The sequence below is a fragment of the Sander vitreus genome, chromosome 21 (assembly GCF_031162955.1).
Source record: "Sander vitreus isolate 19-12246 chromosome 21, sanVit1, whole genome shotgun sequence".
In the NCBI taxonomy this organism is placed as follows: Eukaryota; Metazoa; Chordata; class Actinopteri; order Perciformes; family Percidae; genus Sander; species Sander vitreus.
This window is the reverse complement of record NC_135875.1, coordinates 10,760,658-10,776,628: the sequence shown is the minus strand read 5'-3', so window position 1 is coordinate 10,776,628 and position 15,971 is coordinate 10,760,658. Positions and strand designations below refer to the sequence as shown.

At 36.1% G+C, this 15,971-nt stretch overlaps 1 protein-coding gene across 14 annotated transcripts in view; it reads right to left on the bottom strand.

The window, feature by feature from the left end:
- Nucleotides 1-3,497: 3,497 nt before the first annotated feature.
- The window catches only part of LOC144535946 (calcium-activated potassium channel subunit alpha-1a), a 93,791-nt gene continuing 81,317 nt past the window's right edge, over nucleotides 3,498-15,971 (bottom strand). For 4 of the 14 annotated variants that reach the window (XM_078278769.1, XM_078278764.1, XM_078278761.1 and 1 more), the window contains 5 exons: nucleotides 14,716-14,846; nucleotides 13,761-13,955; nucleotides 13,167-13,285; nucleotides 12,810-13,031; nucleotides 5,651-5,768 (listed from right to left, as the gene is read on the bottom strand). In XM_078278769.1, coding sequence (XP_078134895.1) covers nucleotides 5,747-5,768; nucleotides 12,810-13,031; nucleotides 13,167-13,285; nucleotides 13,761-13,955; nucleotides 14,716-14,846 — 689 coding nt within the window. In that variant the 3' untranslated portion in view covers nucleotides 5,651-5,746. Of the gene's footprint in view, nucleotides 5,769-6,632; nucleotides 6,662-10,499; nucleotides 10,502-11,468; nucleotides 13,032-13,166; nucleotides 13,286-13,760; nucleotides 13,956-14,715; nucleotides 14,847-15,804; nucleotides 15,898-15,971 lie in introns of those variants that run through there. The other 10 variants (XM_078278757.1, XM_078278760.1, XM_078278758.1 and 7 more) reach the window with 6 other exon arrangements.

Below are 15,971 nucleotides of genomic sequence, written 5' to 3'. Positions count from 1 at the left end.
GGCCAGATTTACATTAGTGACATTTATCATTGAGAGGGAAGATGGTATAATTGGCTTGTCAGTCTACTTTAGGCTGAGCTGGCGCTCTTTGTGAAGAAGAATGGACTGCAAGTCCAAGGAGCTGACAGGTAGTCGATAATGTGGCAATTAATGTCATAAATAATTCTAAAGCCAATTATATTTAAATAGACCTCACCCTTTAAAACAGCACTTTATTCCCTATCACTTTATGATGTGTTCTGTATCAAACAGCAGGGGCAGATTTTCTCTTTTTTTTGTTTCTACATATGGCCGACATAGGGCGAAGCCATAATGTGAGGCATACAAATCAGAAGGGCCATGCAAGAGATTTATGTGTTGATTTAGTTTGCTGTTGACTTATGAATGTCTTCCTTATTGCTAAAGCATCAACTGTGGTAAAAGGCAAATACAAAGTGTAAAACCACTTTTAATCAAAATGATATTGCCTCCATGTTGCTAGCTATATAAAATGAATTCAGCCATTAAAGAATGTGAGTAATTTAATGGCAGTAGTGGTTAAATATATCAAATGCTCCCTCTGGCCTTGAGAGGGTCAAGCCCAGTGTGATGTATATAGAGAAGATTGTGATGGCTGAAGGTCGTGTCAGCTTCTTCTGCATAATGCATGAATCCTGTAACTCTCTCTGGCTCCAGTCTTCTGAACCCGAACCTTGGGATGAAAATTTTACTAAGTAAATCAGCAAGCATGCTGGGATTTCTATTAACCTCCAGTGAGGAACTGACACAAACATGAATCACAGTAAATAATATCTTGCAAATTGTAAATCATGTTTACAACGGGTGCTGAGAAGTGATATTATCGGATAGTGCCATCTGTTTGCTGTTTGTCACTGCTAATTCTTCTGCACAGAAGCAAACAATTTTTTTTTGGTTTTACAATTTAGCATAACAAATATTGGAAAGCACTTATTGCTGATACTGAACCACATTACATTTACCCAAGAATTAATTTCTTAAACCAACCCACAAACTCCATCTTTACATCCACAGATTGTATTTTATTTTATGGTAAATAAAAGTAGCGATATTCTATTATTATGCAGGTTGCATTTTGCTTTTTGATGGCTGGTATTTCCTACTTCAAAATTGAAAATAGCCAAGAGCTTTGATTTATGCATGCATGGAGTGAAACAAAAGAAAAGGAAATGTTGACCTTTACAGGGAACATAAAGGGTCAGTGCGACTACTGTGCCTTACAGGCAAATTGCCTCCCAGTGCCGACAATCTGTCCATACAACCGGGATGAAATTCTTATCTTTTACCAACGGTAGAAATGTGGAGAGGCACAATGTTTCTCTCTGTGTACAGGTCACCTCACAGCAGCTATTAAACGGGAACAATTAAAGCCGTAGTGATGGAAAGTTTTCCCCAATTTAAATCAGAGTCAGAGAAATATTAAAGTGGCAGCACGGAGAATCTTTGTTTCAGACACTGCGTGCAGCGTGCAAGTCTGCTAGCTCTCCTGCCCTCTTTCATTTCTGTATCAAAGGGTAAACTAATGCAAAATGTATATGGCCCGTGGCACAAAAGATGGTGGTGCGGCTCAGTACAGGAAAATCAGTGTGCTAAAAGCTTGAAACATCTGTGTAAACACATGGCCTTTTTCCAACCATGTAGTCAATGTTCTCATAGCCTTAAGATAGATGTCCAAGGCAATATACCTTGCCCAGGGGCCATGCTGGAATGGCTTTGAACATCTGAAAAACCTTGAGCTTCAAGCAGTATCCACTTTTAATATTCCAGCTTGACAGCAAAGCATAGAAGAATTCAATCTATGGCTTGTATTTTTTCTCAACATTGGATCGATCGTACCAGTGCAGAGTAGAAATGTTTTGGAAATTATAAGAATACAGACGTTTTAATGATGCAGTGATATCTTATGGTTGTTTTCTTTGCCAGATTATTTTAAAATTTAAGGGATTGTTTTATATAACAGTGTTTGGAATAGCAGGGACAAACACAACAAAAAAAGAGAGGACCTTCTGCCTTTGTTGTTGTTCTTTAATTCTGTTAATAGCCCAAGGTAAAGATTTATCTGCTCTTGTCAATTTACCTCAGCCTCAATATAAAGCACCAAGGTCACTTTTTCCATGCCTGGCCCAGAGGATTAAATTGTCATGTCACTCTAATAGGCAGCACAGGGAATCATTAGTCCAGCTCAGCTGCCTGACTGATAGGCATTTCAGTCCAATCATGGGAGTGTGCCGCCACAGGCCAGCCAGTATTGACACTGTGTCAGGACTGAGAGGGGATGCCTTAATCAGCCAGGACACTCTCAACATTGATTTGACAAGCTGTCGTAATGACCCCCTTGTTTTGGTAAAGGATCACTGTTTATCCAGGCTGGCATTGATGCACTTGGAATGCTGCATTGTCATGTAAACTATTATCACCAGCTAAGCCTGTACAGCTGTGTTCTGTGTGTGTGTGTGTGTGTGTGTGTGCACGGCCCAGTGTTGCTATCTACATGTCTTAACTGTAGTTTGAAGAGAGGTCGCTCAACCACTGTTAATCCTTTCGAGATTTATAAATTTCATGGGCGAAAATTAATTTGTATACACTGCTTTAGCTCTGTGGAACATCATTCAGTGAATTCTCAAACGTCAGTAGACTGAGAGGACTCTTGTTAAAGACATTTTTTATTTTTTCCAAATTAGCTTAGCTTAGCTACAACAGCTACAGTTTGGCTGTCAAAAACCATACTTGAATATGGTTAGATGACACTACAGTTACATTTTACATCACGTCCCTCCTTTGTTTCTCCTCTGGGTTGCAGTTTAATATTACTGAGCTAGAAAATCTGTAGTAATCATTGTGATTCAACTCAACCATTGAGATTATTTCTTTTAGTTCCTTGTTAACTTATATGCAACATTGGTTGATAATTAACCTCAATTATTGAGACAACTGCCATCATAATTTGACAGAGAACATTTATAATTATGCCTAGCACATCACTGCATAGAACCTTTTATTAAAAATCCATTTAAATTAACAGATTTCCTTACAGTTGATATATACAGTAATCAGGTGTGATGGTGTGATGGCTACATGTGTTTGTTTACTAAGAAGGTGACACTGCCGCTGGCAGGAGAATCAGGGAAATCAGCGGCCTCTCTGTGAGGTGTTAGACTGTAAATATTATTGGCATGCTGACAGTCTCCCACAGCGCCATGGTGTGTAAAATTGTTAACAGGCAACATGATAGGCCCTCTCCATCCCTGAGGTGAGAATGTGGAGAGTGTTTTTATCAGCCATTATCCAGAGGGCGCACCGAGGTGTCCTGTGTTACATGATCATTCTGGCAATCAGAAAATACCTTATGTCATCATCAAAGGACAAGGCTAAACGTAGTCCCTCTTTGATAGGTATGTGTAAAATGTGGCCTACTAATGTTTTCTGTACTGAGCCTCTTGTCTAACCATTAGCCATGCAGGTACAGAAAGTTCCTAGAACACAATACATCAGCTTTTAATTTGTGAAAATACAAAATGAAATCATGTACAATTTTATGTACAAGCCTATTTGTACAAGACAATAAACAGCATTTATTATTGGGTATTATTATGACATAGTCAGAAATATCAACTTAGCACTGTTGCATTGTATCCACAAGTCAATGTGCTAAAAAGAAATTCACAAAACAATACAAACTAGACTGTAATGTCGAATGTCTCTCAACCCCACAGGTACAGTCAAACAAGAACACACTAGAAAGAAATAGTTTACATTAAGCTTTACAGATTTCTTTGAAGAGTACATAAAATGAATTGCTATCAGGCTCTGCTATTGAAGATGGATCATTTAAAAATAGTTTTAAGACTTCAAATTATTTACTACAGATCTAGTTATCTCCAGGGAATTACAGCCTTGTATTAAGAAATTCAAAGACAAGTATTTAAAAGAATGGTCTCTGAGTAAAGAGGAAGGAATATTTCTCAGTCACACAGCAGAAGTAAAGTTTGCTTAAATTCAGCTAAACTAGAAGCCTCTTTTCGCAACAGTGGGTCTTCTGAGTCCTCCGTTGGCTTCAGCACTGCCTGGCACATTGCTGGCACTGAGGGATGGATAGTTTAGATGTTCTCTGTGCCTCTAAAAATGTCACAGCCTCTTTCTTTTCTCATCCAACATGAGTCCTAGCCTAGACTGTGACGCATCCTCTGTGGAGTTTTTTTTGTTGTTTTTTTACCTTTCTTTCCCCTTCATTGATTCTGAACTAAAGTGACAACAGTGCCATTATAGCTATGTTTTATAATTGAAATAAGACAAGACAAGATTAATAACCACTCTGCATTCTGGACTCATGCATGTACAAATGAGCTGTGCTTCATTAGGTGTTTGTTTTATGAATGAATCAGATATAATTGATCACCAAGATGAACACATAAATAGCCAAAATAACGTTTTATGATAGAGCTGTTTTTCATGTATCTACAAAAAGCATGAACATGTCTGAGTATGGCATTAAGATTGGTCATGGAGAACATAAGAGTGCTTAATGGCCTCCAAGACAATCCTGTGTCAGGCAGTGCTTCCAGCCAAAGAAGGACTTAAAAATGCCCACTTTATGCGATATGAGGCTTTCACATTCAACCTATCTACAGTCTTATTATATGGTGCCATGCTATACCATAGTATTTACCTTTGCTGTCTATGTTGTCTTAGGTAAATGAATATCTCTGTCACTGTATTATAAACTGTATATTATGATTATAAATCTGATTTTGTTGGTCGACAACAAAACAGCTCTATCACATTTGGCTATTGTCGAAAAGATAATGTTTTACCCCTGGAGAAACTTTGCAGATACTTAAAAGCTTTACTTAATACGATTTCTGGGGTTTTGGACATTGCAACCAAATTGCAACATGAAATAACTTATAACAAACGACTCAAAAAGGCAAAGACAAGACAAATATAAATGGATAAAGATAAGGCTGGAGCCAAATGCCATTTACACATGGACACTGGCCATCTTAACTGTCACAAATGTTGTGAATTAGCTCCAAATGGCAAAGGAATCACTGAGTCAGTCACTAACAATGCCATTGTGGTGGGATTATAGCTCGATGTAAAATACACATCTTAACATACTGTACAGAATAACTCTGCAACACCGGGATAAGTCAATGCAGTAGTAGTAGTAGTTGTTCCTCAGCAGTTAAAAATGCAACTTTTACAATAGCAAAACTTGATCCAGTTATAATAATCACCTCTTTAAGTAGTAGTAGTCATTTTACATTGCTCCTTCAAGTGACACTCATTCCCCAAAATGGAACAAAAAGTAATGGAGTCTGGTCACCATTAAAGATTAGCTATGCAAACTAATAGTTGAGTGGTTGCGACATTTGACTATGATTGTCATCATGTATATTTCATGTATGATTATAAATCTGATTGTACAATAAGCTGCAGAGGTGAATGCTGCAGAGGAAAGCAGTTTGTGTTTGTCTCATCTTCGTCAATTAATGATTTATGTTTGCAGATGAGAAGATCACCCGAATCCCAGACTGACAACTACACGATGAGTCTTCTGGGAGTCCAGGCGTCCAGGTGTCAGTGCATGTCCGGAGCTCAGCACTCATCTTCTGCTTCTCTGATGGGTGGAATCAAGCTGCTTGTGGATTTATACTGACTGACTTGGTTGATGGTGAGCTTATTCACAGGCTTGATCTGCATGGTCCTCAGGTGGGTATTCTCTGGCTCATCTGTAAACCATGTCTTTTCTGAGAAAGAGGCAAAATCATACAGAGACAAAGAAGAGGGGCAGTTAATGCTACATGGACATCCATTACAATGTCAGTGTTTGTTTTTCAAGTGCACACAGAACATAGGGAGGACATTGTATATTTTAAAAGAAATACTCATTTTAATTGATTTTATAGAAAGAAATTCTGACATGATAAAAATATGCTCCAAGATGAGTTTTTTTGAATGAAGTGTTTAAGTTTCCCAGAGAATGACCTCTAATGTCACTCATCTCATGGCCAAAAATGTTTATATATATTTATACCATACAGCCTTTAAGCATGCTGTTTTGTTGGGTCAGCAGACATGCAGGTCACCAGTTAAACAAAGTCTGTTTTTTTTATATGTCAATGTACCAAATTAGAAGTTAATACTTTTAACTTCACAGTCCATACTGTCAAGCGTTTTATCTTTTGGAGGGGCTTCAGGCTTTTGGCATGATGCAACTTTATTTTCATTTAAAAGGAAATGGATAGTCTGGCATTATATATCGCTGGTGATTCATCCACTTGGCAATGTCCATGGTCATGCATTTTCATCAACATGACTAAAGGCAGTGGTGAAGTACATTAACACATATGCCAGTAGATTCATGTTGCCAATAATAAAACGTCACTTGATCCAGAATAAAGTGAAGTAGCATCAAACCATTCAGTTGCAATCACATTCTACAGTCAAACCTACAGTGAGATGTATTGCATAGGTCATAACTATGCAGTCCTGATGCAGTCATTTGGAAACACTAAACTACTTGGCTTTCATTCAGAGGGCAAAATGTCAGCAAGGACATGACCATATTCAATGCATTATTTAACATCATGCATAATCATTCACATCCATACCTTGGCCCACTCTATTCATCCTTGTTGCACTTTGGAAAAAGAAAGTGGTACACTAAATGTAAGCTAAATGGGAAATACTAATATGACCATTAATAACAGAAACTGCACAGCATAATGATCAAAGGTATAAAAACAGCAGATGCTCTCATTACATATGGATGTGGAGTAGGTTAAACGGGTTGACAACAACTCAAAAATAAAGAAAACAGAACATGTAGCCTATCATGTCAGAAAACCTTTAAGTGCCATTTCTATGCATTTAGCCACTGTAACATGTGTCAAGCAGCCATATTGTATCCATGCCTGTTGCCAAAGCAATTGAAAGGATGATGTCCATGATTTAGATGTAATTCAGAAACCCAATGAGCAGCATGCAGCTAACACAGCAAATGTGTAATATAATATACTTTGATCAGCACAAAACAAGCAACTTCAGGGAGAAATAAATGTATTTCTGTAAAATTTGCAATGCAAATGGTTTTGCGCAGCTGAACATGTTTTTTTTTCTTCAAATAGGAACAGATTACTAACCATAGAAAGCTTGTAGTGTTCATTCAGCAGCTGTGAAAATGTAACATGCTCATATATTTTTTGAATGAACAATCAAAGAATAATTGAATGTGAAAATGTTCCCCTGGAAACAATATTATATTACAAAGTACTTGGAGAACGCATACCTCCACCAATTCTGCGAATTCCTCTAAATGTGTCAGTGATAGAAAATGTTTAGATATTTGTAATCAAAATACACACAGAGATGGACAATAATGCTTATTAACAATAGCAGCTGCGATATTTGGGGAAAAAAAAAACCTACATCCGGTCTGGGAATACTACATTGTACGATCTAATGAGTTAAGGCCATTTAAATTTGTCATGTTGCTGTATTGCCAACCATAGACACAAACTGCTCTTTGTGTGTTTGTGTCTGTACAGAAAACAACAGTTTGGAATTTCCAGTCTTCTTTGAGTATCTGGTTCCGGTCCTATATATTGTAAGGTGCCAGTCCAAGTCCATATTTTTGCTGGAGGAGTTATTGGGAGGATCTTGTCCTCAATGAGCTTCTAGTAAACTCAGAATAGGTCAGGGTCTTAAAAAGGATTGAAAATATTCAATTTTGTACAATTGTTTATGATATGCCTATTCGTCCGAAGAGGTTGTACATGGTTCTATATACTATGACATTTCTTTAAAAAAAAAAAAGTATATATTATTATATTTTTATGACATACTATACGATGACTTGTTTTTATTACAGTATTTTGACATACTGTACTATGACTTTTTAAAATCTTTTTTCAACATACTATATTATTAATTTTTTCTAACTTTTAATCTAATCTATACTATGACTTTTTTTCGACATACTCTACTAGGACTTTTTTTCAACATATTTTTTATGACATACTATGCAATAACTTTTTTCGACAAACTATACTATGACATTTTTATTACTTTTTTCGACATACTATACAATGACTTTTTAAAATCTTTTTTCAACATACTATACTATGACTTTTTTCGATATACTATACTATGATTTTTTTTCGAAATACTATACTATGACTTTTTAATAACTTTAATAACTTTAATAAACTACATACTATAGAACATACTATGCTATGACTATTTTCGACATACTATACTATGACTTTTTTAAATATTTTTTTGACATACTTTGTGACATACTATACTATGACTTTTTATGACTTTTTTTCGACATTCCATACCATGACATTTGTATGACTTTTTTTTCGACATACTATACTATGACATTTTTCGACATACTATACAATGACTTTTTAAGACTTTTTTCGACATACTTTGACTTTTTTTTAAATCTTTTTTCAACATACTATACTATGACATTTTTTGTTTTTTTGTTTTTCAAAAAGGTTTTCTTCATGCATTTTATTTGGTCAGAAACAGAGACATTCAGCAGGGTGTCCGGGCTGGAACCCTGGCAGCTGTGATTAGAATTGAGCTACTGGAGTTTATAGGACTACAAAATTACATTTTAGTGATTTCTTTCGACATACTATACTATGACTTTTTGATTATTTTTTTCAACATACTATATACTATACCTTTTTAGAACTTTTTTCAACATATACTTTGCCTTTTTTAACATACTATACTAAAATATTTTTCAAAAAGGTTTTCTTCAGGCATTTTATTTGTACAGTAACAGGAAGAGATTCAGCAGGGTGTCTGGGGCTGGAATCGAACCCTGGCAGCTGTGATTAGAATTGAGCCTTAATAGTACACACCCTACCCATTGAGCTACTGGGGTTTATAAGACTTTTCCAGTTACTACACAATGACTTTTTAGTGATTTTTTTACATACTATACGATGACTTTTTTTGACATAGGCTACTATGACTGTTTATGACATACTATAACTTTTTTAATGCATTTTTCGACATACTATACTATGACTTTTTTGACATACTGTACTATGACTTTTTAATATTTTTTCATGACATACTATACTATGACTTTTTTCGACCACACTATAATTTGACATTTTTAGGATTTTTTTCAACATACTATACTATGACTTTTTTATAACTATTTATGACATACTATACTAGGCTATGGCTTTTTTCAAACATACTATACTATAACTTTTTATGCATTTTTTCGACATACTATACTATGACATTGTTTTGACTTTTTTCGACATACTATACTATGACTTTTTTATGCATTTTTTCGACATACTATACTATGACTTTTTTTGATTTTTTTTTTTACATACTAAACGATGACTTTTTTTGACATAGGCTACTATGACTGTTTATGACATACTATAACTTTTTAATGCATTTTTCGACATAGTATACTATGACTTTTTTTGACATACTATACTATGACTTTTTTCGACATACTATACTATGACTTTTTTATGCATTTTTCGACATACTATACTATGACTTTTTTATGATTTTTTTCGACATACTATACTATGACTTTTTGACCTACTTTTTATGACTTTTTTTATGACTTTTTCGACTATACTATGACTTTTATGACTTTTTTCGACATACTATACTATGACTTTTTGATTATTTTTTTCAACATAATATATACTTTAACTATTTTATAAAGATTTTAAACATATACTTTGCCTTTTTTAACATACTATACTAAAACATTTTTCAAAAAGGTTTTATACTATTTTTCAACATACTATACTATGACTTTTTTTACGATATACTTTATTTATGACATACTATACTATGACTTTTTTCAACATAATATACTATGATTTTTTATGACTTTTTTGACAAACTATACTATGAATTTTTTATATCTTTTAATGACATACTATACTATGACTTTTTTCAACATACTATACTATGACTTTTTAATGACTTTTTATGACATACTATACTATGACTTTTTTTATCGACATACTATAACTTTTTTCGACATACTATACTATGACTTTTTAATAACTTTTTATGACATACTATACTATGACATTTTCGACATACTATACTATAACTTTTTTCGACATACTGTACTATGACTTTTTAATAACTTTTTATGACATACTATACTATGACTTTTTTCGACATAGTATACTATGACTTTTTAATAACTTCTTATGACACTATACTATGACTTTTTCGACATACTATAACTTTTTTCGACATACTGTACTATGACTTTTTATCGACATACTATACTATGACTTTTTTTCGACATACTATACTATGACTTTTAATGACTTTTTATGACATACTATACTATGACTTTTTCGACATACTATACTATGACCTTTTCAACATAATATACTATGACTTTTTCGACATACTATAACTTTTTTCGACATACTGTACTATGACTTTTTAATAACTTCTTATGACACTATACTATGACTTTTTTCGACATACTATAACTTTTTTCGACATACTGTACTATGACTTTTTAATAACTTTTTATGACATACTATACTATGACTTTTTTCGATATACTGTACTATGACTTTTTAATAACTTTTTATGACATACTATACTATGATTTTTTTATGATTTTTTACGACATACTATACTATGACATTTTTCAAAAAGGTTTTCTTCAGGCATTTTATTTGCACCGTAACAGGAAGACATTCAGGCTGTCCTGCTGATACTATGCTATCACTTTTTTAAAATCTTTTTTCGAAATACTATACTATGACATTTTTAGACAAACTATAACTATTATAATGGCTCAAATGTCAATAAAACGAACGATAAAATCCATCACTGAATAGAAATTTAAATGAAGTTCATAAAAGGCACCCTCGATTGAAATTTTACAGAAGGCTTTGTAGACTGCAAAAATAATCGATCATTGAAATTGCCAAACAACCTAAATAAAGAAGGTTACATCTCTCGCCTTCTGTTGCATGTCCACCTTCATCATTTCACCCACAGGTGAACAATCACCTTCTTGGTGTCTTATGGATGTATCTTTATCAAGTGCTGGGGCTCTTGTATTGAGGCATTCGGTCCTTGTATAACTGGAGAGAGAGCTATGTCTATATTTTCGACAATACATCAAGCGTGTTTTGCACTGGGCTCCACTAAGGATCTGGTATAGTGACTTTAGGGCTCGACATCTGGCTTTTTGCTGATGATGTAGTTCTGCTTGCTTCTTTGAACCATGACCCTCAGAAAACACTAGGGCAGTTGCTTAATTATCAAGTTTCGGGTAAAAATGAAATTACTGGTAATCCAACAAGTAACAATAACCATGTTGTTAGATAGAGGTTCACTAAAATGGCTTAAAAGTTTAGCAAATTTAAAATATTGAAATGTGACATTCATATGTGAAGACAATGTAATTATAATAGTGGTGTAACTTTATTAATAACTGACATTTTCTACTTTCAAATATCTTGACATAATTAATACTTCATGGTGGCAAGATTAAAAGAAGAATAGAAATCAAAAGGCATTAAAAGAAAAAGCTGTTCAGTATTTCATAGACATGACACACTATGAACTTTTAAGACAGAATTTAAAGTGCAGTTCAAGTACAATAAGGTTCATTTTTAATTTAAACAAAACAAACAAGTTTCAACAGAGCAAAACTTGTAATGTTATAAAATAGAGAAACCAAGTGACCTTTATCACAGATGTGAGAGTTATTAACACAAGAAAGCACAGTATAAGTAAAAAGTCTGGAAATGTTTGCCAATTCCTACTCTGAGGGGACATGTATTGTATTTTGTGTTGGCCAATATCACACATAAATTATTTTGCTTTGAGGGCCCTTCCTTCACAATTTAATTGGACTTAGTTGTAGAAACAAACACTACATACCCTCTTTGTATGTGGCTCACAAAGTTCACTATAAACAAAATGTTATCTGTTGACATCTTGCTTTTGGATGGGTTTCTAAAATAACAGAAAAGACTGTTACATCATGACAGAATTACTCACAGCCCCAGTAAAAGTTTACTGTGGTCCTTGGCATAAGAAATATACAAGTACGGAAAAATTCAGAACCAAAGTGGATGGAAAGAAACTCCAAAAAGACTTTGCCCTACGGCCCTGCTCAATGGGAAACCCACACTGTTCTGTACTAAATGGGGTTGATGAATGCAAACTTAAGCCCTATTCGCATGGGAATAGTTTTACCAAGGGAGAGAGAGGGGGAACCCCCCCCTCAATATCTGTTTCGTATGCCGCATTTGCACAGGATAAGTGAAGCCTGTATTTTAACCATATTTACCGACATTATCCCCTGCGTATGATGTCAATGCTCTATCAAAACTTTCATTTATAATTGCCAATGCAGCCAATACAAACCCAATTCACAGAGATGCCAATTCACACGGAGCTATTATCATCACACAACCTCTGTGTTTGGCGAAATGTGGTAGTAATCGTAACGATGACATTTTTACATGACAAATTACAGACATGGCAGATTCGCACGGGATTAAGATCAGACAATCTCCGCAATTATTACAAAAAAAAAAATTACTAGAGGTCCCCAGGTAATACTAATTTAGTCCTGTAAGAATAGGGCTAAAGACATACAAGTAACACATACATACAAACATCGACACCCAGACATGTTACAGTCTGTTTGCAAAAGGACACACAGGACAGTAACTGTTGGCAGGCACTGTTCACGGACATAGACAGTCAGAGAGCTTTAGAGGGGCACATACTTTTGTTTGTCTCGTGAGTCCCTGCTTTTGGCGCGGTTGGTGCGGTTGGTGGCTGGGATAGAGTGGACAGAAGAGCTCTTTTTGCTGGAGGAATGGGACGAATGGGAAGAGTGGGAGAGGCTGGTTCGAGACTGGCCAGCGTTGTGGTCAAACTGCATCAGGCAGAATATCAGGTCTGAGGGCACCAGCTCAAACGCATATGGTGGATTGGTTATGACATACCTTGAGGAGGGAGAGAGAGAGAGAGAGAGAGAGCAGATGGGAGGCCAGTTCCAAATTTAGTATAGGTTGAGAAAATGGCTCTTTTGTGGCTGTTTTGATTATCTAAATGCAAGCTCACATAAGATCCGTACTCACCGTTTGGTACATTGGCTTTGTGCATTAAGATGTGCGTCTCGTAACCGATAGATGCCAAAGCACAACATGTTGTATGTTTTCAGGGCTTTACAAAACAGGTCACCATAACAACCACCATCCTGTAATACAGGGACAAAAAAAACAGTGTAGTACACAATTTGTATTTTAACAAAAGCAACACTTTAAAAATGAGTCCTGAACTGATAATTGTTTATCTGATACAGACGGTAATTTAATTAGATTTAAACCATGTGTGCACTCTTTAGATAATCCTAAAAGCTTTGCCACACCAGCATTCAAAACAACAACAAATTTGCAATCAGTGGATACTCACTTTTTAAAATTGGATAACATATTATATATGGCTATGGTCATATTATATGAATTTATGAATATGAAATGTAATGTTGCGCCAATACACTTATTTGAGGATGACCGGATTGGATCAAAACAATTTCATTGTCAAAGAACTCCCCTGTTTTCACTGTAACTTATCTCAGCTCTTAATCACAGCCGTCACTGTTAGTCTGAATCCTTTCACTAAAGCAGTCAAAGATGCGCTTAGCCCTTGGGTGACAAAGACCAGCCACTTACCCCGAGGTCGGCGAAGGGCCCGTCGTACAAGGCCAGCTGTGCCACACGACACCTGTCCCTGTTCGCCAGCGTCTGTGGCGTGCTGTAGCCGCCACGTAACGCATTCTCCTCTGCCAGCAGCCCCTCCAGCTCCGGCGTTGCCCCGCCTGTTACCAACGTCCGGATCAAGGTGAGGATATTGTCATTGAAGTATGTCTAAAGGAATGAAGGTAAAGAGGGGCTAAATCCTTCAGCAAACACCACCGAAGTCACAACTGAACCTTCTGAATATGCCAGCCAATCCTGCTCTGTTTTGTCACATTGCTCTGCACACTGAGTGAAAAGACAGGAGAATCCAATTATTGCAGGTTACTCTAACTCCCATCAGAGAAAGACCCAGGAAGTACATGCACACATTCATGCTGTCCAGGCATTTCTTACAGCTAAATAGACTATTTGAAAATGTTTTACAAACTGCATGTTAAGCCTGAAAATGCACTTTACTCAGTGAAGTTGCTATCTTTTTAATTCCAACTAGTTACTGCTTTGTTGATTTTAACAAGGGCAAATGACTGCACCACAGTCTCTTGTCTCCCTGCTTGTGCAGCACAGTGACATCTCCCTTGGCTGCTGACAGCACTATTGACTAAGATGATGGATGAGGGCTGTCCATTAGGTAGCATTACCTTTGTCTACACTGGAGCGCACTTGAAGGCAGCTTTGTTCTAACCTCACTCAAACTGAAAGGCAGACAAGTGAAGCCATCATACCTAGTAGAAATTCCAGTCTTGTCAGCTATTGTTTTAACGTGAGCGGAGAGTGCCTACTTTTTGTGTGTGTGTGTGTGTGTGTGTGTGTGTGTGTGTGTGTGTGTGTGTGTGTGGATATCAAACAGCTTTTTTTTTGCATATCATTGACATATTACAATATATCACTGCACAAAAAAGTCTGTAAGATTTCATCAATTCTGACTTACAGCACTCATTAAGGAATCCAGCACACTGACGGCGAAGGCTGTCCCACAGGCAAAAGGCTGAGTCAGGTATAACTCTGTGTCAGGGTCATCATCATCATCTTGGTCCAGGAACTGAACGTTCGAGTCATTCACTATGGAGGTAAACATGTAAGTTCCATCACTTATTTTAAATTGTTCATTTTCTGCACTACAAACCAGATCTCATGGAATTATAATGTATAATAAATATATAATAATTATTACAAATTCTTGATTCACGTGAGGAGGAGGACACAGAAGTATAGTGGTTGTGCACAATCATCAGAAGCTGCAGATATGGACTGTATCAGAAATCTGTGTGTGGTTTGACAAATTTTCCTTAATTCCTTCGTTCCGAATTTGGACAAAATTGTAGTCTCTTTTAAGCGACTGAAATGAAACCGTGTCTGGTATTTGGGTTCAACCTTGTGGCCAACTTGCCTCTGCCACATTCCATATCCAGGCCATGCACACTCATGACACCATGCATACTGTCAAAGCTTCAGGCCTTGATTCAAAGTCCTCCTGAAGTCAGTATCAGAAATACCAATATGCCATTGTTTGTCTTGTAAATCCAAGACAGAACTTCCAATTACTCGTACTTGCATGTCAAAACAAATGAAAGTATCTCATTGCCCCAGAACCTTCTTTGAAGATGTCTTTGAGCACAAAACACATGCAGTAGCTGGAAGAAAGTAATGATGTAAAATGTAGTTGGAAAACTGCTACTTCTGTGAGGACAGAAATAAATGTCAGTCACATCGACAGGGCTGAGATGAAAGAAGAGCACGGGCCAGAGAATGTGATCTGACAGAAGATGCTATGAAAACAGCCACAAGGTCTTCTTGGGGATCAAAGGCCTTGTAATTCTTAGAAAAATAAAAGGGAAAACATTTGCTTTGAGATAAGGGGCCAAAAGAAGACAGGCAATTTCAATCAGAACCAAGGGTAAAATGTGCTCAAAGTGATGCCATGGGAATGGACTGAGCCTCTTGTGCAGCAAGAGAAATCAAAAGAAAGCTGATATGGAGGCAGCAGCAGTTACAACACTGCAGTACAGGCACTTCTTACCCAGCTCAGTTATTATTTGTATGTTGGTCCCACTGCTTGTATCCTGACTGAATGAAATCACAGGCAGTTTTTTGCCTGGCTTTGCTAATGGTGCTAGACAAGTGTTGAGGAAAAACAGTTATTGGAGCATGGCAACAAGAGACAAAAAAAACACATAAAAACTCAAC